The following is a 27,411-nucleotide window of genomic DNA, read 5'->3' as shown; positions in this document are numbered from 1 at the left end:
TGGGGGTTTGGAGCTACAATAGATAGTAACAATGCCCCAAAACACTCCCCAAACAACCCAACAAAACTCTTTGCATTCATCCCCAATTTGTTAATAGAGAGGCTTCTTGTGAGCATCTATGAGAAAGGAAATCAAGCTCAAATGTGGAGAACAATAGAATCTATGCTCAATGGGGTTGAGAAACATGAAGACGAACACCAAATCATCATTAATAACAATCACCTACCACAACTACCAACTTTCATAATTATAAATGCCAATGACCTCCATAAATACATCAATTTAATAGTTGAAAAAGAGAGAATGAGAGTTTCTTTACCTCAAGAAACCTTCACTCTTGCGATTCACGCTTTGGCACCTTCTAACTTGCAAAGATTCCTTCAATCCCTAAGTTCTTCTCTTCTCCCAAGCTTTTAGTCTCCAAAGACATAAAATAATCGTTTGTGGGGTAAGAGAACATTAGAATAGGGTTTTCACACAAAAAAAATCAATTGGACCAATTGCCTCCAGGAGACCGCCCCTCTAACTTTCTCATCCAAAAGCGGTTTCTGTCGGATTTTGGTTGGGAGACTATCATAAACTTGCGAGACTCAATGATAACATTTACTTGGGCATTGGGGTCTTTCCACCTCGATTTCCGTGAATGACAAATCCACCTTCTTAAACCGCCTGGGTTGATTTTATCTCTTCTCCCAAAGTCATTTAAAGTGACCATATCATTTCCATCATCATCCATGTACTTGGGTTCAACTCTCGAATCCATGGTCTTGATTCGGATGGCCCACAATTACCTTCTACTGACACTCCAAATCCTTGGAGCTACAATGTTGGGTTTTTGAGTTAGGATTCTAGGGGATTTCACAGTCATGTCACTTTCATTTCTAAACTGAAAAATAACAAGCCCTTAGCAATAGGTGAAGAATGACAGGAGTAGACATCTCCATCTTTGTTGAACTTCTTTCCTCCCATCATTCATTGTGATTATCAAAAATCAAACCTACCAATCAGAGCAAATTTGAACAAATTATGCTGCTTCTCGTGCACAGACTAAGGAATTACAATTTTTCTAAATTTCCTTATATGAATTAGCCCAGGAAGATAGGCCAAAGAGATTGTAGCCCCTCCGCTCACCACACTAGCATAAGACTTCTTCACTGGAGCCTCATTGCTTGGTTGGATATCCTCTTGCACAACCATTGAAACATCTTCTGTCGAATTGAAACCATTCCTTTCTCCAACAATTTTGGATGCCCTCTCTCTTCTATCCATGCACTTCAAAATTTACATGTCATATTATTTTGTCTAATCATAAAAGAAGTAAAAAAATTCAATGCATTTGCACGTGAGATTGTACTAGTGTGTGTATGTGTGTGACTCACTTTAGTGAGTCTTTTGAGTGCAAAGGCTCATCATTGTGGTTGGTTTAGAATTAATAAATATTAATAGATGACTAATAGTCAAGATTTAATGCATATATGACTTGCAATTTGAGCATGATCTTCACCAAAAAAAAGAAAAAGCAATTTGCATGATCTAGAAGAGTCCTAACGAAGATGAATATTCCTCCCCGTGCAGGATGAGATCAATGCTTAAATTAGGTAGAAAATGTGAAACACATAAATCACTGGATGACATCTTGTGAGTTGAATTAATTGAATGTTCCAAAGAAGAAAATAATTAACATTATTGTTTTAAACTTGAGGTGTTTAACATATACATATTTTTTGAGAAGTTCTCACAAAACATGCACTTCTAATTTAATGGATTTTGATCAAATTCTTGCTAGTGTTTTATCACCTTTCATGGTTCTATTATACACTTGCTTTTTTTTTTTTTTTTTTTTTGTATTAATTGAGAAAAGAAAAAGAAAAAAAAAATAGTATACTACATACGAGAATTCAAGCCTCAAAACAAAAGCAGGGAGGAGCTAGGAAAAGCACTAATTATATATGCCTCAGCACATCAACTTTCAGCAATAATTACCCTTGAAAAATATGAATCTCCAGCCTCCATTGCATCCCTTACCATTTCATACCTTATTTGTGCGTGCCGTTGCAGAACCCTGGGTGCAAGACTGGACTCCCACAGCAGACCAAAGTGCTCAAATGCTGGAGTTTTCTTCCCTAACTCCTCCCAAGCAGATTTCAATGTGAAGTTACCACTCTTCCCAATGACCTCTGTCTGTCTCACCATAAAAAACCATCTTTCTAGCCAAGCTGATCGCCTGCTGCAACTCAAGATATAGAACCATTAGGAAGCCCCGTTTGCCACCTTGAATGAAATTTGATAATGTGGCATAACCAAGGACCCTTCCAAATTGAGCAGGCTTGCAATGGAGATCTCGCCTAACCAATTATCATTCCAGAACTGAATTTGAGTACCATTCCCTGCACCTACTACTCCTTCTCTTGCACCAGCTCCCACACTCTTTTGAGTCCACCGAGTATTGATGAGCTCCCTCGAGCAACTTTTAAAGAACCATCCACATTTACATATAATGCCCTCATTAGGGTTCCTGTCATTGTGTCCCCTTTTTAATTTTCAGCTTCACAATTCACATCCCTTAACCTTCTTATCCCCAACCCACCTTCCTTCCTTGGCCGACACACCTCTTCTCATTTAAAATTGATTCTCTAGTCACCTTTTCAATACTACTAGTCCAGATGAAGTTTCTGGTCCAACCTTCTATAGTTTTTACTTTTTATTGACCTCTTTGGCCACTAGTGTATATGCAAGTCATGGGTGGGCGTCCCTGCAATCAAGAATCATAACCCATTAACCCATTGGTTTCAGGACTGCGAACCTGGAGCTCGAGTAAACGACAACTCTGGACCATTCAAGTCAAGCTCAGGTGTTCAAAAATCGAATCTATAGAGGTGGATAATTATGATGAAGACCCAATCACTCTAATGGAGTTCAAGAGGAGAGAAGTCAGTCAGGAAGGCATAAAAAAGAGGTTTTGGCATTGCCCGAAAACCGATGCTAGATGACTCAAATTAAGGTAAACTATACCATTAATTAGGCCTTGAAAAAACCTTTCTACTCTTCGAAGCACATTGAAGTCGGCTTTCACACGAAGGAGAAATAAGGCTGGTTGATTGGGGGCGGTTGCATGCCTGGATCAACCGCCCTTGCTTAGTTTCGGGGCAGTTTTGGGATTTCGGGTTTAAAACCTTATTTTATGATTCTTTTCTCTCTCAAATGCATTTATTTATGTTAGAGTAGGGCTAAGAGCTTGGGAGTGGAGAAAATCTTGGAGTTAGTAGATTCCTTGCACGTGGTGAGGAGAACACCCCTTGGCTGGAGAATTTCTTACCTTAGCCCTTTGTGCTCGTCTTTGGGCTTATTCTCGATTGTGAAGATTAGGGTGTATTGGAGCTCTTAGGCGTCTGGCCATCGTTCGAAGCATTTGCTGCATCTCCAAAAATTGGATTTGCATTTGATTCATCTATTCCGAACCATTCGAACTTCATCAATCGGGTCATTCAGGTGAACTCCTCTAGCAACTTCTTCTTGATGGATTTCTCGGTCACAAACGTGATTTCCCTCAGGAGGGTTCTTTCCGGAAGAGGATGGAGATTTTGATTTTGATTCCTCAGAATTGTAGATCTAGTATACACCATGGCTTTTTGAAGCATTTCCCACAGAAGGCACCAAATGATGCGTCCAAAAATTGTTCAGCCTTCATATTCCTACATAATAGACGTCAGATGTGGACCGACCATGCGGTCAGGTTGCCACCTCCAAAGGTTGAATCAGTAGTTGGAACACCACAGAGCTTTTGATTAGTTGCAGAGCTTGAATTGAATGAATTAATGGAGGGAAACGATTTAGTTACCTTTGCTCAATGCGATCCTTTAGTTTATATAGGATTTACCTCTTGTTCTCATTCGTTGGATTTGTTTATGATCCTCGTTCGTAGTCGTTCGATCCTAGGGTTTTACCCCTCTTTCGGAGATCATGGTAGTTACATTCTTTGGCACAACTGCCCATCCCATATTAGTGTTTAGTTACTTTCTAGGACACAATCATACTTCCCGAATCTTAAGGGATCACACCTTCTTCTATAACTGTTCAAGTCCTTTATTCCTTACGTTACTTTGTTGGTTCAACCGTTGATCTAATCCCGACCGGGCCATCGACCCGTCCATTGTTGAACCTGGTTCACTTATCCGTTTAACACCCAAATGAAAATAAGATTGACACTAATATTGGGGGATAACTCAGGTGGCACTAAAATTTCCCTAAAAGATTATTAGAAAATGAAAATTCTATGGTGAAGGGATAAGCGCTTGTACAAATACATGTCCCTTAACGTTCCCTAGTGGGACGAGGAAATGAAAGGTCACGTTCCGTTCCGTTCCATTCCGTATCTAAGTCCAGATCCTTTCTAGTCAGCCTACCCATATAACCATATACTCACGCTTACATGAGTGTGAGGCCCACATTCACATGTTTGTCTACGTCAAGGACTCAAGTCAGAGCAGTGTGAATGTATAGTTGTATGAGCAGATTAGGTGGGGAGCGGAAAAAAATCCACTGTTGTGCACAACAGTGCACAATGCACATAGATGCCAAATAATGGGCTAAAATTTATGATTTCAAATTTAAAAAGTTCAAAATAGACTTGTAATTTTTTTGCTTTTTCAGCCTATTATTTGGTATTTATGTGCACTGCACAGCACAGCAGATGATGTTTTGCATGTGGTAAGCATCTAACGTCCCGAGTCTCCTCTTTCACCATCTGCCACCCAAAAAGAAAACCTTTTAAGTTTTAACTTCTTAACCGTTTTGACCCTAAAATGCTAAGTTTTCTTTATCTTGCTCTCTTTTAGCGCTCTCTCGCTCACTCTCTCTTCCTCTCTCTCTCTTCCTCTATCGTTCTTCGTTCGTCGGTGGTGATGGAAGGTTTTCAGTCGACTTCCCATAACATTGGTAGAGGCCGGAAACTAGAGATTGTGAATGGTAAGGTTTTCAGCGCCAACCAGATCTACGTGTCTCGGCCAGAATCGCCGGATCCACCACCGGTTCCGCCGCCTATAAGCAAACGGAGTAAAAGCACCTCGTCGTGCTCAACAAGGAAGTCGTGGGGACTGAGTGATGCTGAGATGAAGAGGAGAAAACGACTGGCCAAATACAATGTCTATACGGTCGAAGGAAAGCTCAAGTTGTCTTTAAAAAAGGGCCTTCGTTGGATCAAGAACAAGGTTGTTCAGGGTGACTAAAGAAGCACAGAGAAAAGAGGAACAGAAAAAGAGAGAGAGAGAGAGAGAGAGACTTTTTAGTTTGATAACGTTGCTTCATTTCCAATCCTTGGTTTTCGATCATCATCCTTCTCTTCTTCAATCAATCCATGGATCGCTGAAACACGTTTCAGATAGTCTACTTATGTTTGTTTTGGTTTGTCTTTTTTTCTCCTTGTAAATATAAATATAGGCTGAACGAAATGTTGAGGAGTTTCTTATTAATCATGGGCATGCATTAACTAATAAATTTCCTGAAGTCAGGGGGCACAAATATGTTCCCAGTTGAAAAGAGAAACGGCAAAAAGAAGTAAATAAAACGGGAAAAAAAAATCATTTTCGAAAAAAGAAAGAAAAGAAAAAAAAGGGGAGGAGCTAAAACACTAGCAGTTGGAACCGTGCTGCTCCGAGCAGCTGACAGCCAAGATCTCGACTGTTTAAGAAGACTCTATTAAATGATCTAGATCTATTTTTATTTTAAATATCTAGAAATTTCAAATCTATGGAGTCATAATTTATAAAATTAAGGTTAATTTTCATCTGGACCCCTGAGGTTTGGTCCAGGTTACTTTTAGTCTAGTTTAAGTTTTCTTTTGCATATGGCTCCCCTGTGGTTTCATAAAATGATTAAATAAGGACAAGTTTAATGGAAACTGTTAATTTAATAATTTTTGTGACGAAAATGCCCTTTTCCAATTTATTTGTATTAGTTTTTTTTTCTTTCTTCTTAATAAGTTATTTTCTTTTATTCAAAGAAAAAATGTAAAAATTTCATTATTGATAGTGAAAGGAGTCTCTCCGTCTCCTCCATCGTCGGCCAAGAACTCAGCCCTGCTCAACCCTTGTTGTAGCTGACTTTGAAAGCTTTAGACACGAAGCAGAAGAAGAGCCCTTTGAAAAGAAATTTTCAAGATTTCATAAATAATGGTTTTTTAATCTCTCACTTTACATCTAATAGTTTCCAGTATCTCATTTTCATCTTCTGCGTTTGTGGGTGAGAGAGAGAAGAGGAGAAATGAAGCCTGGTGTGTGGGATGTGTTGCCATTTGCAGTGATGATGATGGTAGAATGTGCCGAAATAGGCATAACCACACTCAGCAAAGCAGCCATGTCAAAGGGGATGAGCAAGTTCGTCTTCATCGTCTATTATAATGCACTTGGCACTCTCATCCTTCTTCCTTCTTTCCTCCTCCGTAACCTTCTTCCTTTTTTCCTCCTCCGTAAGTCTCTCCCCGTCTTTCACCAATTCCTTTCAGTTTCTTTCTCCTCTTTTCTGTTTTTAACCTGAAACATAAACGGTAACTAACAATGGATCTATTTCCTTTTTCTCTTTTAATGAATGAATTTGCAGAAACTAACGCCCACCACTCACCTTCTCCATCCTCTGTAGATTCTTCTTGCTGGGTTTCATCGGGTAAGCCCAACAACTGCTATTTTTGATTCTTTTAATTCAAATCTTGAAGCAGTCAAGTGGGTTGGCTTAGATTTCCATTTTAATTTAGGGGTATTCGATGAACATTAGATTGAATTGAAGCTAGAAATTATGGTTGTGATTAATTGCAGGATATGCTTGAGGCAGATCTTTGCGTTCGGTGGAATAAGCTTGAGTTCTCCGACTCTGGCATCAGCGTTGGGAATTCTTATTCCAGCCATCACTTTCATTCTTGCCGTCATTTACAGGTTTTGGGTTTTAAAATTTTTGAGATTTCTTTTCAAAGGACTTTTCTTCTGGCTTCGTCTCTTGAAGCTTTCGAAGTCAGTTGCAACAAGGCTGAGCAACGGCTGAATTCTTGGCCGACAATGGAGAAGACGGAGAGACTCCTTTCACTATCAATAACGAAATTTTTACATTTTTTCTTTGAATAAAGAAAGAAACTTATTAAAAAAAAAACTAAAACAAATAAATTGGAAAAAGGGTATTTTCGTCACAAAAATTGTTAAATTAATAGTTTCCATTAAACTTGTCCTTATTTAATCATTTCATGAAACCGTAGGGGAGCCATATGCAAAAAAAAACTCAAACTGGACTAAAAGTGACCTGGACCAAACCTCAGGGGGTCCAAATGAAAATTACCCTAAAATTAAATGTTTGGTTGTGGAATGAAATCTCTGGATTTCACCATTTACCCATAAATCTACGGATTCACGTTTTTAGTGTAAAAAAGTGAATCTCTAGATTTTTACAACCAAACATGTATGATTCTCAAATTCATGAATCCAAAATTTTGAAATTTCTAGATTCATGTAACCGAACAAGCCCTAAAGGAGTTTTATATTTAATATAGGCGGAACTTCGCCTTTGAGGGATTTGAACTCGGATCTCTTACATGAAACATTGGTCTTTTACCAACTGAGCCACCCCTCGGGATTTGAACGGTCATATTTGATTTAAGCATGAAATCAAATCTGGGCAATTAGGGGTTGTATGGTAACCATTATGTGCCAAAATTCTCACTTCAGCACATAATCCATTTTTTATGCTTCTGTGCTGAAGTGGGCAAATTTGGCACAGAATCATCGCCATAATCTTGTATGGTAACCTACATATGGGCACGTTTCTTTGGCCCATCTTGGCACAGAATCTTGCATGGTATGTACAACTTCTGTGCCAAAATGGGTATATTTTTTTAATAAAATATTTAAAAAGATAAATATAAAAGACATTAAAAAAAACTAAACATGCATGTTCAATTCATACATAAGTGATTATATAAAATCAAGTGAGATTATAATTGATGTTTTCAAGTGATTAATGGAAGTCTCGCTCTTGCTACCAATTCATTTGCAATTTTCTTCTTTTTCTCTTCCATTTGTCTTGCTTCTGATTGGGTGTTATCAGGGGGGGAATATCAGGATCCGATATTACTTCTTCAGATATCCAATGCGGGTTTCCGAATTCTTCAAACTTTTTGTCCGCAATTTGCTCATCGTGGATGAAGTTATGAATAGCACAACAAGCAATGACAATTTTGGCTTGAGTACGTAATGTGAACCCGTGAAGCATTTTACTCAAAATTGGGAACCTGCTCTTTAAGCATCTAAAAGACATTTCTATAACATTCCTTACTGAAGAATGCCTGTGGTTGAAAAGTTCAATAGCAGTCCTAGGCCCTCGACCTCTCTCCCTCAAATCTCGCAAATGATACCGAGTACCCTTGAATGGTGTCATGAATCCAGATAAAGTCGGGTATCCGGAGTCAACCACATAATACTTACCTACGACAATTTAAGATAATAAAAGTTAGTCCCATAAGTTTAAATATAATGAAGGGATAAAAAAATTATGGATGAAGTAGTTGTACTAAATTTACCTGGAGGAGGACGAGGAAAATTTATCGCAGGTCTTGTAATCGCTTGTCTAAAAACTCTGCAATCATTTGAAGAACCTTCCCAGCCAGAATAGACAAATGTGAATTTCATGTCAAAGGAACACGCACACATGACATTTTGTGTGGTGATTCATTTCCTTCCACGATATGGTACTTGTTTTCCAGCCGGTACCATTGCATGCACATGGGTGCAATCGATTGCATCACAAAAGCTTAACATCACAAAAGCTTTTAACACTCTCTTGAATATCTTGTGATTGTCTCAGGAAACGTTGGAAATCCTCGGCCATATCTCTATATTTAAAGTCTCGACCAAGTAATGTCATAAATATATCAAGTTGCTCATCAACACGAATATACCTAGTATCATCTAACCATCCTCGATGCCGCATCTTCACCTCTAAGTTATAAAACACATGTCGTTCCATCTTGAATCTCTCGAAGACACGATCTACGTGTCCGTCTAACATTTCTCTAACACGTTCCGGTCCCGTGAGTTTGCTATCTCTTATTGGCTCAGGGACACGGGTCACTTGTGTTTGATCCGTCAGTAGCAATTCCAAACCTAATAACTCGATAAGATCATCTTCATCATAAGAGGAAGCACTTGATATATTATGACGATAGTCCCTGAAAATAATCATATAAATCATGTTCAAATAGAAAGCACAACTATTATCTTCACAATGGAATATCCTCCATACCCTATTTAAAAGCAAACACATGCATACACTGCAAATTCAAAGTAGGAAGAGCCATACCATATTTCAAAATACTTATCATCCATACAATCCATAACTAAAAATGAAAAAAACACACCAAAAGAGTTCTAGAAAAATATAAGTCCAAACATAAAACACACCAGGTCTGCATATAATATTATCCTCAAAAACATACTAGCAAGATATGTCATTAAAAGCAAACACAAACGGTTCAACTTTGAGTAGGATCACGGGGTGGCTGGGTAGGCTGAAGCAACCGCTTTAGTGTAAGATGTCTAACTTCAGGGGGGGCACATATTATCATTTCTCTGAAAGTTGGATCCGACTTAACATGCAAGATTGCATCGCCTAATGTGTCGGGATCCAAATTCATTGACATCAGAACATCAAAGGTCCTAGCAATACTGAAGTCATTACTAACATTGGATATTGCTCTAGTCTGAGCTAGGTACTTGTCCCGCTTTGCCGAACACATATCTAAGAAGCTCTGAACTGCAGTAGAATTGCTTAATCCTGGGCCTGAGCTCTTTCTCTTCCTTCTCTTTGCATTTGGAGTATTGTTGAACTTCAAATAAGAACTTCTTACATCATTGACACTGGATGTTGACATCCTGATACAAAGTTTGTGTGTTTAAAAAATATACCACAAAGTAAAGTATCCAACTAAACTATAAATCAAACTAGATGCAGTTCGAACAATCATGTTAAACAATCATAAGTCCATGTTCCAAGTTACAACTCTATTTTTTTGTTGTATAACATTCAAAATGCCTCTTGTCTTTTGTTGACAAGCATGGTCAAATCAAAGGGACCTATCACAGAAAGGAGATCCAAGGGGGGGGGGGGGGGGGGGAGAGAGAGAGAGAGAGAGAGAGAGAGAGAGAGATGGAAGCTCTTCTAAAACCAGCTTCTTCTGCTTTTCCTCTGCAAAAGCTCTTCTAAAACCAACCAGCTTCTTCTATGCACAAAAAGGATTTCAGACCCATTTAGAAACAAGAGGATTAAGTTCTATGCACTCAAGTCATGTTAGACAATTCGATCTATTGCTAAGCTTTAAACCTATAGATCTTAGGTTTCAAAGCATTACACAGTTACATGGTAATGCTGAACAGTGTAATATGATACAGGCATAAATCCAGTTGGTTTACACACATTTAGTAGATACTTCAGAATACACATACAATGTAACTCACATCAAGTAACGTATTGAACAGAATCAAACAGCAAAACATGACCCTCAGGTAGTATGCCAATACCAGAAATAAAAGAAAAAATGTTTACATCTCCAATTGGTTACTTTTAAAATTTAATTATCCATGTCAATAAAAACAGAGATATAAAAAAATTGACAGATCATTCCATTTTGCAGATTTGAATCATAGACACCCAATGAGTGAATGGGAAAGTAGCTGAGATGGGAACTCAGAGTTGCAAGAGATACAGAAACAAACAAATCCCACGGTAACTCTGTTTTGAAAAGAACCTGAATAATTGTGCTGTTTATCTAATTACAACCTTGGATTCCTAGCATCTCTGTTTTGCTGTCCAGATTGTAAATGTGCTTTCTCATTACTGCATCTATGTGATTAGAGATATGGTAGGCCAAAACATCAACGAGTCCCTTTTTCAAAACTTCAAAACAAAACTGATGCATTGGAACGTTGAGTCAAATGAAACCAAACCTTGTACTAAACCCCAATAATGATACCCAAGATCCAAACTAACCTAAAGTAAAACAGAAGGGGAAAAAAGAGAATTAAAAACCAACTTTAAGAACACAAAGATAAAAATGAAATCTTTTTAGTTTAGAACCATAAATCTGTTAATCATCAATCAATTGCCACCCACAAGATCTCAACACACACAAAAATGAAGAATCCAAGTATCATGTACTAAACAATGAGATCTCAATATCCCATGAAGTAATGGTGTCTCGCACACATCAGACCTTCCATACTCTGTCTGTAATCTAACAATCAATTGCCACACACATAAAAATGAAAAATCCAAGTATCATATACTAAACAATTAGGACTCAATATCCCATATAGGAATGGTGTCTTGCACACATCAGACATTAGGTCTCGCACCCATGAAGTAATATGTTGGATGACGAATAAGAAGACCACCCAACATATTACTTTCAGAAACAAAACCAACAGAATTGAACAGTCAAAGTAAAGTCCAAGAACATAAAATCTTAGAGAATAGAATGACACCCTTGTGCTCCGATGTAAACAGAAAACGAATTTAGCAATATCAGAAAAATAAGAAAGAATCAGGTTTTCTTATTCAGAACAACTATGTGCAAAAAAAAAATGACTATGTGACCTCCACTCACAGTGAACGAAGATGAACAACTGAGTTGCAGACGGCTTCGGCTTGCAGAGACGAGAGAGTTGCAGAGATGAGAGAGTTGCAGAGACAGGGATCCACGATCGGTTGCACAGACACTTCCAAACAGAGAGAGGCTGCAGAGATGCTTCCAAACGATGAGAGATTGAGAGAGTTGGAAGAGATGAGAGAGACGAGAGAGAATGATGCGAGTCTTGGGAGTGTTGTGTGAGATGAGGGAGACGAGAGAGATCCGAGAGGTAGAACTAGGGCAAATATTACCGTTGCAATGTCGATTGTAAAGAGATGAGAGTGCAGAGAGACATTAAGGAGAATGGCAGAAAAAGCTTTTTAGGGTTATCGATGAAATTTCAAAGCACAGTCAACGAGACCCAGTGTGTCCCGCATTTTACAAAGAATCACTTCTGTGCCAGAGAAGCTCCGACACAAGGAAAAAGTGTGCCCATTGTCTGGTTCGGCACACATTTGCTGAACCAGCACAGAAAATTCGAACCGGTTTACCATACAAGATTCTGGTCACAAGGGTGGGTTTTTTTTTTTTTTGGGTTTGCCATATATACTTAAAGGGTGGGTTTTTTTTTTTTTTTGGGTTTGGTAAATGACTTGAGAGAATTATTGACTACATCCTTTACACCACACGACCCTAGTCATGCATTCTCGAAGTTATGTGGAGACCCGCACTCACAGGATATGCCTTTGCCAGATAAGGGTAATGTGGTTCCCAAATTCATATGAGTGTGACTGTATAGGTGGAGAGAATCTAGATGACATAAACATATCTTGTGAGTATAGGTCCCACACTTATGTAAGTGTAGTTGTATAATGGAAGGGGAAAGGACTTGGTGGAAAGGATCTGACTCATCGTGCTTTTGCATGAAAGTGTGAAACAACGGCAGATTAGCGTCTCTTTGCCTGCTCCATCCGCGCAAGCGAGTAGTACCGAACACACGAGGGATAATTTGGTCATTGCACTTGTAAAACACGAAATATAAATCAAAATTTGGGGTTGGATTTTCGCGCTTTCTTTCTCCTTGACACTGAGCATGCACTGTGGGCGAGAGATGTCGATGAAGGATCATAGCTTAGACTTTGAGAAAACTCGGTTGATTAGCTTAGCTCTTGATTTTGGCTTCGATGAAGAATCTTCTAAGAAATGCTTAGATCGTCTAGTGGAGCTTTACGGTAATTAGTAATACCTAAAATTTCCCTTCCCATCTGCTTATAAAATCTTGTCTTTGCGAAGAATTGGCTGGGAATTTCTCTCAATATGTTGTTACGATCTTCTCTACCAACATTTCATCTTAGCATACTGAAGATGCCAGAACTTGTTCCTTCTGCATTTTAAGTTATAGAAAAAAGAAGAAGATTTTCAGCTGCTTGATACTGGTACAGCCTCTAGTGGGTTCAAGCCATGTCTAAATCACATAAACCCTACTTATATGCCGCTTTCCGATATATTAATGTAAACATGTTTGGATTTTCCATCTGTATTATTGAGGTCTGGTTGTCATGCATTATGCTCGTATGCATTGCTGATTCTGTAAGATGGACAAGAATTCATTTTAGCCTGTATTATGTATAATAGGATTTTCATATTTATGTTTGATGCCGACTAATGTTCCTGTTTGTATGTAAAATATTATTAGTTTCACACATTGTTTTTGTTAACTGATCGAGGTCATGAAGAAATGTTCAACTTAGAAGATATAAGAAATGAAAATCTTATAGTGAATTGGTTTCTTGAATCATTTATATGAAGAAATGCTTCAAAAAAAAAAAAAAAAGCCATGAATTTCCCCTTGGTTCTTATTAGTGTTATCCCAATAATTCTCAGAGCAGTGTTATGCTTCATTGTCTTTGATTTTTATTCTGTTCAGGAGAAGATGGAAGGGACTTTATTACCGTTGAGCACTGTGGTGATGATTATCTTGCAGCTCTGGCCGAGTGTCTGCAGGACAGTGAGGAGTGGGATGATTTGCAAGCCATGGAATCTGAAGCATGTGGAGCTTTAACTAACATGTTGAATAAAGAAACTCAAGATGATTACAGAACTGAAAAAGGGAATTTGGGAAGTTATATCTCTATTAGTGAAGACTCACCTGAGCCTCTGATTCGGAGAAATGCATTGAGAGTGGATTCTTCAAGTGATGATGATCACTCAGATTTTGGAACTCCAAGCAAACATACCAGTGATTCTCATCAATCTGTCTGTCTTGATGAGACCTGCAATGCTTCTTCTTACAGCTTGAGTAAATGCCCCTTGAAATCCACTGTAAGTGTAACTTTGTATTCTTTCTAGATGCTGGAATGGAGGATGCAGCACCAATTTTCTTTTCTTTCTTTCTTTTTTTTTTTTTGGTTGGTGGGGGGGGGGTTGCGGGTAAGGGGGTGTTTTAAATTAGCATCATCTTTCAGTTTAACTGTATTAGCAACTTAATTCTGAAGACTGCCATGATCAAATAACATTATATGAGCTAGGTTGGTATTAATATCCATCTTGATGATTTGCATTGCTGATCCAGGTACCAAGTACATCTATAACATCTTAATCGTAAGAAAAAGCATGTAGAAGAAAATAGAATGTTCCTGTTGAAGTTTTCTCATCCATTTAACCAGCCCATCTATGCACCAGTAACCCAAATGGGAAGCTTCAACTACAGAAAATGACCCTTGGCAGAACAACCCTCTTTTTGACAGCTCCAGAAGATCCCATTGCACTGAAGTTTTAAGCGCACCAGAAGTACATGTTTGGTGACAATTCCATGCTGAGGATGGCATGTTTTTAACAAGAAGACCTTTTTACATTTATCTGAAAAGATCATCGTGATGCCACTTTTGGTCATTTAATAGATCCATTAAACTGTTTTTAGGATTGTTTATGAGAAAAATAACATGGTAAAACCTGATCAGAAAACATAAAGTTGTACTTTTTTTACCATAAAAACCATAGTGGTGATAGTGGCATCAACAATCATAATCACATTTGGCCTATCAAAACGCTCTCCATGATATAAATCACCCAATGAGTCTCTTGTTTACTTTGTTTATGACATCCCAATTTGTTAAACACGAGAAAAAGAACCACGAAGCATGACTATGTATATGGTAATCTCTGTTTCATCTAAAAACTTGCAGTAGTTGCTTCATGTTGTTTACATATTCTCGTTGGCTTGCCATCAGAAAGGTAGGCATAAAAAATGGTCACTGGAAACACTTGACATGCTTCTATAACTAAACTTTTTCCAAAAACCACATGAAAAAATATATATATATATATATATATATATATATATATATATATATATATATATATATATATATATATATATATATATATATATATATATATATATATATAAATACATAAAAGGATGGCAAGAATATAGTAATTTTGGTAGCATCAAACCGTGATTCTAGATAATTTCTAGGTGCTCTTCCATTTGCGCTAACAGTCCTTTGAAAGAAAAAACAAATTAGTTCTCAAAATTCAAAATACAATTGCTGTAATTGATTTGTATTTGCTTTCTTGATCAATGAGCAAATGCTTTATTGATCTGCTTCAATACAAGAAACTATAAGAATGGTCCACCTGAAGCCCCAAACAAAAGATAATTGTATACATATCCATAGATGTAGGAAAATAAATTCATCCACCTGTATAACAAGCAAACTTGCATTTATTTGTATACAACCACCCAAAAAACATAAAGCAGATATGCATTTAGCCTATTATTTTTGGGAATTTAATGAGCAAAATGGAGAACCAGCTAGTAGAAACCTAGTATGGTGGGATTTGATTGTAAAGCTCTCTAAATTAAACCACAAACACTAAACCATATCCATGGTACAAGATCTTGCAAGATCTCAGGTGAGACCTCTAAAATACCATAACTCGACCGAGAGGTGTCGACTCGATTGAGATCTCGGTCCACCAACTAGTTTAAAATCCCACATTTCAAGTGAGTCTGGTCAAGATCTTGACCTTTCTCACCTCCTAACTCGCTGATAACTTCCCAAGTTCATTTTTGCTGGATTTTTTGCCTCCTCTTGCCGAGAGCTTCCTTAAGCTGCAATAGCCATTCAAGGGCCGAAGCCCAAACTACAAAGGAAATCCAAAGGCCCAAAGTGATAGCCTCTACAGGTCTAGGGCTTTGCCCCTTGCGACTCTGCTAGCTCACGAGGGAGTGGGACCTCGTGTGTGTCGGAGGGAAGGTTGTCTACAACAAAATGTGAAGCATGGGCTATACCCAACAATTCTGTTATTAACTTATGATTTATATTGAATTTATGATGGTTGTACTATTGTATTATCGAGAGTCAAGAATGTGATGTTCTATTGTACTCATATGGATGGAATCTTGTTGCTATTTAAGTTATCTGATGTATCTTGTCACTTGCTTTTCATTTATATGTCCTAATGGTTCTATATTTCATGTTTTTTAACCTTGCATGTTCATTCTTGCAGTATTTCACTTTCAAACTTAGGGTCAAGTTAAAAATCATACTTAGGGTTCTTTTCTCATAAATATAAGGCTGCCAGTGTGTTTAGAAGACCCAAACTCGGCTGAATACCAACTTTGAGTCCAACATGGCCCTTAAAACCCCCGAGATGGAAAAATACCAAATCCCAAGCGAGATCTCTCCAACTCGGGCGAGACCTCACTTTTTCTCAAGGGCGAGATTGCTCTCAAGTGTGAGATCTGGTACCATGACCATATTTATGGTTAGTCACTGCTATTGCATTGATCACTGTGGTGAATAAGAGGAAACTGAAAAGGAGCCAGCCTTGATTGCGATATTTTGTAGCATGTATGAATGGACAGACCACATATTGAAGTGCAAGAGCCATGACAACATATATTTATAGATGTGGGGAATACATTATTGCAATGTGTCTAGAGGTTCATTTCATTTAAAAATTAAGGTCAGTTATTTGTATCAATAATTAACAAAGAAATAATAACACTACATAAAATGAAAATAAAAATGAAAAGTTATGGATAGTGGTCCATCATTCCCTCCTAAACCAACAATTAACATGATCTCATCAATCTTGCTAAATGCGTATCCTTCTTGATGATTAGATTTTTAGTACAAATGGAAGAGTTCTCGTGATAATTGGAAGCATTATTTGAGATGATTTGTTTAGTATTTTCAAATGAAAACCACCAAAAAGTCAAATGGATTCAAAGTTTAATGGGTTTGGGAAAGAGACAATTTGGGAGGTTAGCAGTTATGATGCTTGGTAAATACCTAAATCTTTATTCACATCTCCCTTTTACCTTTTAATGTTTTTATTAAGGAATTATACACTCTGAGTAGAACATAAGCATTGCTTTTACAACCTAACCCACTTAAGAAAACAGCTAACCTAGTTAAAGACTTAAAAGTAATCAACTAGTTTATCATTTGTGTACTTTATATTTTCCTGGGGGAGTGAATGAGAGAAGGAACTCTCTTGAGAAAATACAGTTGTACATGGCTCAATTCCATATTGGCTTTAAGGGATACCTTGCAAAAGACTGGCTAGTAGCTGTGAGTTGAGCAATGACTTATTACTGGTAAACTTGTATTGCAGCTAGAGAAAACCTTTATGGTTCATTATAACATCATTATTATTATAGTAATGTATTACCAATATCATTCATTTTCAATGATAAAAATAAATCTTATCAAGTCTGCCATAGGCAATTGAATTCTGGATATTTGAAGGAACACCTAGAAGAGTCGTAGAGAGGATAAGAAGCATCCAATAACCCAGCTACCTTGAAAGAAATTGCAGCTACCTCCAAGAATTCGTGCTCCTGCAGTGCTACAATTGTAAAACTGTTCTTGTTCCTGCTCCGTTATCCCTCCTTGCAAGGACAAAAGCAGAAGAAGGGAGCGGCAGAAGAAGGGCGCAGCAATGACTGGAATCGACACCCATAAGTTTTGATCCCTGGGTTGGAAGAAGAAGAAAAATAGGGTTGAAGAAAAGCTACTCGAGATTAAGATATGGGAGGAACACAAGGAGTGAAAATTTTGGAGAGTGGTGTCATGTCACTATGAAAATGAAAACTGTCACAGCTATATTACCATCCACATGGGAATTAAGGTTTGTATCTGGGGGTGGCTATTAAGCTAATCTTCTATTTTATAATTGATGTCTATATTAGGTATCCTCTTGGGGCTCAACTTGACCCCTGTTTGCAATCTTCTGGGAAGTATCAGACTGGGTTAGTCCAATCATTTATTGTGGTGTCCCTCATTGAGCACGGGCAGTCCAAACTCTAACATGGTGGGGTTGGTCAAGATAATTAGCCTCTGCTTTAGCGTGTGGATCTCTCTTTCTTAGAAGCAAACAACTTGAGACAGAACTCCCAAGTCTAGATAAGTTTTTGGGGATGCACATGTCCAGATAAGCAGAAAGAGACAAGAAGCATTAGAAAACAACCCAGTGGGATCACAGGACAGACTGGATAATCAGATAAACGATGTAACTTCATCTGGGAAGTATTCTAGTTAAGCATTCTTTGAAGCTACAAAAGGAGATGGAAGAGTAAAACAATATAATAATAATAATAATAATTAAAAAAAAACTCAAGAAAAACATCTGAAGAGAAGTACAAGGGATTAGGTAGGAAGGAAGAATCCCAGAGATTTTGGTGGAAAAAAAATAAGGAGAACAACTAACGATATCCAAGATCTTTAATGAGATAATAAAGAAAGAAATGCAAAACAGTCATTGATTCATCTCATTAAAACCAAACAGAAAAAGGGAAGCTTAAAACGTGTAAGTGTGTGTGTGTGTGCCTTTTTTTTTTCAGTGGTGACTGGAGAAACCTATTACCTGCTGGAGAGGATCAAATGCTCAAAGGCAAGTTCAAGAGGTGCAAATGTTGGCCATCTGATACAGCGCAGTCAACTTGAGAACAAGAGGAAGAAGAACTTGATGGAGGCTCATGTGGTTTCACGCAACAGTCGAGGTCTTGAGAGGAACAATCAGGATTTTTGAGATAAAAAATCTCAAAATCTGTCTGGGGATGAGGAAGACAGGTCTAGGGTGTTTCGTCAAATTGAACTTTAGCTCTTTTTGGGTTATTTGTTTTCAAGGCTGGGGTTCAGTCTTTGGGTAAACAAGAAATAATGGTTGTTTACCTAACAAATTTCTAATGGCTATCTGGGGAGTGTTACCAAACAGGTGCCAAGGCTCTTTTTATTTCAAGAGGATTTTTTTTTCCTGCAATGGTCCTGCAGAGAACACCATCCATGATATGGTTCAGTTCTTTTCTTGACTCAACCATGCCCAGATATGCCAGTTGTCATGGTACAATATATGTCAAATAAATATGATATAGGTTCATAGAAAAATTGATTTTAACATTTTTCTGATGAATAAAAGGAGGACAACTGAAAGTTAAAATCATGAAATTGATTATTGAAAAGAAGTAAACAAAAATTGATCTTCCAAGCCCTTGTAGTTGAGAGGAAGCCCATGCTAGACACTTCTCCATGATAGTGATAACTAGTGCAACTATTCTTGCAATAAAGCATGAAGTGATCCAGCATAAAATTTAAGAAATGATCCCCTAAGCTGTTTATTTTCAAGTTTTCCCCTTGGAATTCAAACTTTAGGGACTAAGAGTGATGATTACTCATACCCTGGTTTCTCACATTAATTCTCCTGACATGTGGAACTACGTACATGCCAACTTTACAACTTTCCTATTGATACTCCTGAATAATTGATACATATGACCGGTAAATCTATCTTGGCTTTATGGATTATCACCTTTTGATGATGTGATTATTCTTTCAATTTTAGATAGTGGTGTTCTTCAAGCTAATTTTGAGACCTGAATACTCTATACTGTTTTGCTTTTCTATAACATAACCTTTCCTGGTATTCCTCCCACTGGCTGCGTAAAGGGTAGCAGAAGATTAGTCCATCCAGATTCAGTTTCAGAAATTTCTAACAAGAGGACATGCCATAGCAAATCAAAGGCTGAAAGTGAAATTCTAGGCTATGAAGATTTGCAGGCTCTAGATGATTTTGAATTGGCAAATGTTGTTATATTCGGAAACAGAACATTTCGACCTTTGCAGCATCAGGCTTGTAAAGCATTTATCGCAAAGAGAGATTGTTTCGTTCTCATGCCCACAGGTGGTGGGAAAAGTCTTTGTTACCAGGTAGTTCCTCCTGCATTGTTCCTCCATGAATGATCAAGAACCTAGATATGATATGTTCTCATCTCAGGCAAAGTATGCATGCTTCCTGGTTCTTCTTAGATATGTTCCTCCTTCCTTGTTTATATCTAGAACCAATCTATGTGGCAAGATCATCCCATAGAATGCAGACTGCTGCATCTTCATTTTATTTTCTCTTTTCTCTTCCTATGTCTCTTTGTGGGTGGTGGTGTCATTAGAAAAGCTCAATCATGCCAAGTTAAATTTTCTGTAATTCAGCACATTTGCCATTTTGTTTTACAGAATTGAACACTACATTTTCCAATGAACTAAAAAGTGTCAAAGGTGCACTAATAGATAAGTTAACCCTGGGTGCTGAATAATTATCACTGAGGCACTTGGCTCTACTTTTGTTGTGCCAGAAATTTATAAGCTTAACACTTTAAGGCTTGCCTTAAGTTGCAGACACCAAGAAGAAAGGACCATTCCCTGCCTTATAGGGTGAAAGGCTTTTACAACTCATGATGTAGATTCTTGAAGCTGCAAGATAGGCCAAGCTTGGCCCATATTATGGGTTGCTTAAGCCGATCAGTTTCAGCATGTATCTGGTCTGTGATATGGACCAAATTCAGCACATTGATTCTGTCCAAACAAGGGATTGGTTCAGGAGGGAGGTTTGGGATATAAAGCAAAAATTCTGCCACATCAACCAGCTAAGTTGTAGGGAGTAGTTTGAGAGAAATCAGTGAGAACCTGCTCAGGTTCTTCTGCATATCAAATTCCACATATCTGAGATTTTTTTTTTTCAATTGTTGGACCTCAGAGCCACCTTGCTTGGAGAAATTAGAAATATTAGGAGGCCAGGCCACTGTTTGTGTGGAGATGAATTTCAGGAAACTATTTGCAGATCTTTTAGGCCCCTCAGCCAGCTGGATTGGATATTAAGTCAAGGACCAAAGGGAAACCTGGATCTGCTGTTGTGCAGCAGGTTTTTCGTTGCACATCAGATGGCCTTGCTGACACCAGCACACGAGCCGGATACCCTGTTGTGCCACTGGGAATCCACACCTGGCCTAGGGCTGTGCATTGCAGAGTCCTTACTTAGGCAATCAATTTGGTTTAGGAGTTTATTTAGGATTAGTTTCTTGCATGTAGGTTGTTTTCAGTTTAGAGAAGCCCTTTTTTTATTATTATTTTTTTATAACTTAAATTTGCTTATTTAATAGGATTTCTTACATTGTTAATTTATTGGGTGTTGGTTTTGCTTATATTCTGAGATACTTCTAGTAGATTGATTTATGTTGTAGTTGCATTCTTTTAAATAATGAATAATGCTAATTCATAGCCAAGTTGTATCTGAGTATTTTTAGTTTTGGATTGAGCTTGAAACCTGTTAATGGCCTTGAGATGCCGTTAAGATGAGATGCCTATACTATGACAGAGTGAGAGGTTCAGCCTAGACTGTCCATCTTTTATAATTTTTTTTTTCTTTCAATTTCTCAATTCGATTTCTTAGTGTGTGAGTGACCAGAGTTGCTGATCGAATACATTCAACACCGCATGTGGATTTACTTTGTTGGTGAATTTCTATTGCTGAACCTGCAAGCCTGTCAATTTCCCTGTGTTCTCATCAGTTATGGGCCTGAGAATATCAGTGTGTTGATTTCCTTTAGAGTTTGTTCTTAGTTGAACTGGCATTTGAAGTGCCTCATCATCAGAAATATGTCAAATGAGCATCAATTTTAAATATCAATTACTGTTTGTTTAGTTTGTCTAAGTGAACTTTAAGTTTACCATGTTTAACATGTACAAGATTTTTGGAATCCTTTTGAGGCCTGGTTTCAATATTAGTACCAAGAAAGATCTTATCTGAGTGGAAGAAAGTAATTTTTGGGTTATGTCTGTTACAAGGAAAAGTTGCATCTAGTATGGGGATCAAATCTTTGAACTTCATAGTGAGACATGAAAGGGAAGTCTGGAGTATCAATCAGTTCGCATTTATGCTAGCATGATTTGAGATTAAAACGTAGGCAACTTACAAAAGAATTTGATTAAATGAATGATCATAGCAAGACCTTTACTGATTAGGAGAAAGAGCATTTAATAAGGTATTTACTATTTAGAAGGATTACTTAATGGGTTGAACTTTATTAGAATCAGGAACCTATTTGGCATGGTCCTCCATTTGCCATTCCTAGATGAGTTGTATGTGCCCTAGGTGAAATTAATAAAATACATGAAAGATCATTGATGCTTGATGCAAATAATGGTAAATCTTGTAGCACCATATGATCATGCTTTAATAGTGCCCAGAGTTTTGTTTGTAATGTTGACAGTCCAATTTTATTTATTTTGTACAGCTACCAGCAACTTTGCATCAAGGTGTCACGGTTGTTATAAGTCCCCTTCTTTCCCTCATTCAAGATCAGATTATAACACTTAATCTCAAATTTGGAATACCAGCTACATTTTTGAATTCTCAACAAACTGGTTCCCAAGCAGCTGCAGTGCTCCAAGAACTAAGGTAATCCCCCCCCCCCCCCCCCCCCCAACAATGTCCTTGTTTCATGGTTCTCTCTGTTGTTACTTTTTAATATTTCCTCATTAAAAAATCTGCCAGATATTCATTTACTAGATCTTTCAAGGTTTATTGGTTAACTTTTGTTGAAGCCTTCTACAAAAACTTGCACATTAATAATGTTATCCATTCAATGAACAAATTGCTGACTATGCTTTTTTGTCATTCAAGGTCACCATACTAGCAACTTGTAATTTCATTATCTTCTGACCTTGAGATTCAAATTTAACTTATTTGTGTATCTTCTTTTTCTAGGAAAAATAAACCATCGTGCAAGCTTTTGTATGTCACCCCTGAAAGGATTGCTGGAAATGTATCATTTTTTGAGGTCCTTAAGTGCTTGCACCAGAAGGTCAGTATTATTGAGTTTATGACAAGGCTTGGACGATTTTATGAAAAACTTTAATTATGAATATTTTAGGTATTTTTTTCTTGGTGTGGGCAAGGTGTGGATTTTGTGCTCCTGGACTGTCCAAAGGTAGGCTAATACCAGCGTATCCAAGGTACATGCATGCCTGTAGGCTCTTAATTAGGGCATAGGAGTGGTGTTTTCTTAGGTGCTTGCCCAATCATTTTGTTTCACATGATGTCCTAATATATGTGAACATGCAACAACATAGATGTATATGTTGCCCCCTTAATAACCAGGGGATAGTGCCAGCAAACCTTCAGCACTAATCACCAATTTATTGAATGATAAAATTGTAGCTTCTTATTAATTGAAAAAAAAGAACAGATTGGATTATTACTCAGTAAAATTCTACAGGTACCACTAACTTTTTCTGTGTAAGAGCATATGCTATGGCTTCTTCAGATGTATTAAAATCAAGACACTAATACTAACCAAAAGTTCTCTAGATGGGGCCTACTGAGGATTCTACTGTTTGCCAGATCCATAAATTATGCAACTGAAATCCAAATATACATGTTTGGTCCGCAGTTTCTAATCTGGTTTCTCCTGAATTTCTTTATTTGAAAGGAGCTAGAAGCCTAGAGTTGTTACTTGGTTGTCTCTTTTGGAGAATCAGAAGTATGAGTTTCTATTATGCAACCATCAAAATGTGGAGTCAGTGGATGCCAAAATCCTGGTGGTTCAGGGGTTGATAGTGCACTTAGTTTGTTATTGAGTGTTAGAAGCAAATGACAACTCACATAATGGTAAAGTTCCTTTGTTTTCTTTCATGCATGCGTTGCTGTCACTTGAGCACTAACCGTTTTCGTTGATTTTTTTCATTTTTTTTTCCCATTTTTCTGGAAGTTGTGTTCTGTTGCTTGCTTTTCTAATATTTTATCTTGTTCAATCACTCTGTGTCCTCCAACCGAATTTTACTTGCTATGGTTTGAGTTCTCTTGCTGGCCTATGGTGTTTGCTTGCTTTCCGCAGTCTGGTCTTCCTTGACCTAGATCATCTGGAAACTACTTCTGAATGGATTCCATTAGATTTCTTGATCTGTAGTGAAATGTGCTTGGCAGCTACCCTTTTAGACAATACTGAGAAAGGGTAAACTAACCTTTTTATTTGGCAGGGACTACTAGCAGGATTTATCATTGATGAAGCACATTGTGTAAGGTATACTCTTACTAGATTCAGCAATGGAAGTTTGTGTAGTTACAATACGATGGTTTTTAGGAATTAATGTTTAAAAATATGTCTTGAGCCAATTTCTTGGTGAACCCTTTCTTCCATACTGTTTCAATATGGATCAAAGTTCATAAGTCATACATTTTATATATGACCCGTGATATATGTTATCCTTTTTTTCTTAATGCTCTACATTGGTTCTAGATTGGATGGTAAGATCCTTTGTTAAGCCTGAATTTACACCACGTAGGGCGTGTTCTTAGGGCTATGATTTTGGTATTATATACCTTCATCAAAGATGATGAACTTATTTTCGACTTGATCTTCTTAAGTTCTACCAAATAAGCAGTCTTCTTACTTAACCAGAGGTGAATGACCTATTGTCTTTATAATTTATAAATATGTCAACAGCCAGTGGGGACATGATTTCCGTCCAGATTACAGAGGATTGGGATGCCTTAAGCAAAACTTTCCAGATACTCCGGTGATGGCATTGACTGCTACTGCAACCCAATCAGTGCAGAAGGTAGTATAAACTCTTGAACTTTCATGTTCCTGGTAGCTAGAAGACTGCTAATTTTTTTTAATATTGTTCAGGACATCTTACATTCTTTAAGAATTCCTCATGCTCTTGTTCTTGAAACAAGCTTTGATAGACCAAACCTGAAGTATGAAGTAGTGGCTAAGAAGTTTCCAATGGTGCAACTTGGGGAACTACTGAAGGATCGGTTCCATAATATGTGTGGAATTGTTTACTGCCTTTCAAAGAATGAATGTGAGGAAGTCTCCACATATTTGAATGATAAACTTAAGATGAAGACAGTGTATTACCATGCTGGCTTAGGTGCCCGTCAAAGAGTTGATGTGCAAAAGAAATGGCACTCAGGGGAGGTTGATGTTGTATGTGCTACCATTGCTTTTGGAATGGGTATAGACAAACCCGATGTGGTGAGTATACATTACAACTACAGATTTATATCTCAAGAGGTTTCCTTGGCATGTAAGTTTAGGTCTGATGGTATATAGATAGAACCTGATTGTTTTTTCTTTTTTGCCCCTGCAGCGCTTTGTTATCCATAATACCTTATCCAAGTCTATTGAAAGCTACTATCAAGAATCAGGGAGGGCAGGTAGGGATAATCTTCCAGCAGTATGTGTTGTTTTGTACCAGAAAAAAGATTTCAGCCGGATCGTTTGTATGTTGCGAAATGGACAAGGGCGTAAACAAACATGTAAAGGTGAAAGCTTTAAGAGGGGAATGGATCGAGCACACGAAATGCAAGCATACTGTGAGCAGATGGTATCCTTGTTTCTCCCTATTTAATGCAGTTACATTATCTTATTCCTATTTATCCCCAGAATGCTGCCATGCAGAATATTCTACTGCCCAATTTCATTTGGTTCTTGACTAATTTCACTTAACACTTCATGTTTAATTCTCTGTGCATTTTGCAGACTGAATGTAGGCGGCAAATCCTACTTGCGCACTTCGGAGAGACCTTTAACAGAAATGGTTGTAAATATGGTCCAAACCCCTGTGATAACTGCCTCAAGACAAAGTAGGAAGCGACTGTTCTGTATGCTCAACAATTCTTGTTCCTGGAGTAACTTTTTATAGCTTGTGCCACAGGTTAGTGCCATTCCATTATGTTATACGTTAGAGAATGGGGCATATTGTTTAGTTCCTCCTGATTTGTAGGAATTTCCTGGTCCATCTCACAATAGGTTGTAAACTCGCTAAATGTTTGTGGCATATCATTTTTTTATTTTGTGATGTGCGACAATAAGCCCATTTTCTGTAAGTTTTCTTTTTGAGATCTGATTAGGTACCCATTCATTATTAGTCGTTATTATTTCATGTTGAATTTTTTCGGTCAAATTACATTATAGAATGTTCAGAAACGCTGTAAACTTCTTGTGTCAGTAGTCAATACCTCCTGCTAGTTCTCTCAGAATTCAAGGAATTGGACCACTTTCATTTTTCTGGGATTTGAAACAAAAACTTTTAATATATATTTTTTTTTGTAGGAAAAAAAAACTCTTAATATTACACGCATGAATAGGGGTGTTGGGGGTGGGAAAAAAAAAAAAAGAAGAGAAAAAGACGGACTTTTCTATCTAACGAACGCCACCAACCGAGGCAATCACCCGAGCACCCTCCCTGTCCTTAGTCTTTTCCCAAAAACGTTTTACTTGATCTTCTGTCATGGTAAAGCTACCACTTCTAAAAACCGATTTATTCGATCCAACTCTGCAACATCAGATAAACAGGAAACAAAAATGAAAATATAGAAGATGGAAATCAAAACATAAATTAGTGTCATAAAGTTACATACCATGCATGCACGTGGAATGGAATACACGCATGCTCCTCTCAATTATCTCGTTGAAGCCTCATCTGCTGATAGAACTTGGCGATAAATTCTGTGGCTTTCTCGTCGATCATCTCATCGCCATCATCAAGAAATTCCTCCTCCATCTCATCGATGCCCTCATCATAGTTGCACCCATTTGATCTTCGACCAAGCTCTTGAAGGTTTTGGGCAGAAGCATATTGGCTCATGGTGCCAGTGGAGCTGGAGGCCGAGGAGAAGGGAGAAGAGGATGGCGAGGATACACCATGCACCCACATGGGTCCCGGCTCCGGCTCCTGAAAACTATCTATTGTCAGGGCTGGTGGTGGCGGTGCTGGTTCTTGCTGGTGGTCTTGCAGGTGTAAAGGGCGCATTGAAACCACGAGACTCGTCAATAGGCTTTTTGAAGAAACAATTTCGGCTTGTACAGATTTGGATTTTTTACCGCGAAGCACGAGCAGTGCAGCCCTGACCAGGCTAAATGGGTTGCGCTTCTTTCCTACATTGCTTTGTTTCACCGTGTTTTTCCCTGTACTTTTGGAGATGGCTTGAGCTGTTTCAAGAACAATCCCACCATTTCTTGACTGAACTGGTAGAATTTGTTCTTTCCCTTCCATTACTCCTTTCTCCGGATCCTCCTCTTTCTCGTTTTATATGTATAGGTGCATGTGAAATTCGTGTTGAGTTTTCTCTCAAATCTGTTGCGCACGAAAGCCCTTCCCTGCGTTTTAACGCAGGGCAAGACGAGGAAAAGGGCTTGGAGAGAGAGAAAGAGCCCATGGCATCACTATTTATAATTTTTCAGAGGAAATGCCATCCCACAACTCTCTCACAGGCACAGCTCAAACTCAGAATATTAATGTTTATTTTGTCTAGGAAATAGAGTCTTTTACTCCAGGTTAGAGAGTTTGTCCCTTTTTTTTCACACTTCTGGGGTCAATTGTGCTGATACATTGAATTAGAAGTGAACCCAAGTCAGTTTTATGTAGAATCATTCATAAAATGAATTCAAGAATTAAGATTCCAAGTTTTGGAAAAAAGGGCAAATAAGAAAAGGCTTCAATGCCATACAATTAATGTGT

General features: G+C 37.9%; 1 protein-coding gene across 1 annotated transcript; it reads left to right on the top strand.

The window, feature by feature from the left end:
* Positions 1-12,684: 12,684 nt before the first annotated feature.
* Positions 12,685-26,016, top strand: RECQI1 (RECQ helicase l1). The gene is made up of 10 exons (XM_089163654.1): positions 12,685-12,831; positions 13,527-13,921; positions 19,558-19,818; positions 22,176-22,339; positions 22,649-22,745; positions 23,920-23,963; positions 24,387-24,501; positions 24,573-24,923; positions 25,039-25,275; positions 25,431-26,016. Exons 1-10 carry the CDS (start codon positions 12,693-12,695, stop codon positions 25,536-25,538), a joined length of 1,911 nt encoding a protein of 636 aa, XP_089019780.1. The 5' UTR covers positions 12,685-12,692; the 3' UTR covers positions 25,539-26,016.
* The last annotated feature ends 1,395 nt before the right edge of the window (positions 26,017-27,411 follow it).

This window comes from Hakea prostrata, chromosome 7 (assembly GCF_041222555.1).
Source record: "Hakea prostrata isolate BN-2017 chromosome 7, UWA_Hpros_2, whole genome shotgun sequence".
In the NCBI taxonomy this organism is placed as follows: Eukaryota; Viridiplantae; Streptophyta; class Magnoliopsida; order Proteales; family Proteaceae; genus Hakea; species Hakea prostrata.
Note: the sequence above shows the minus strand (reverse complement) of the source record. Positions and strands in the feature narration are given on the sequence as shown.

What these genes read in the sequence shown, in the direction of transcription:
- RECQI1 (XM_089163654.1), top strand. Translation starts at nt 12,693, where the DNA reads ATGCACTGTGGGCGAGAGATGTCGATGAAGGATCATAGCTTAGACTTT. An exon ending in GCAGTGCTCCAAGAACTAAG is followed by an intron (nt 22,340 to 22,648) that starts GTAATCCCCCCC and finishes TTCTTTTTCTAG; the next exon opens with GAAAAATAAACCATCGTGCA. An exon ending in GATGAAGCACATTGTGTAAG is followed by an intron (nt 23,964 to 24,386) that starts GTATACTCTTAC and finishes ATATGTCAACAG; the next exon opens with CCAGTGGGGACATGATTTCC.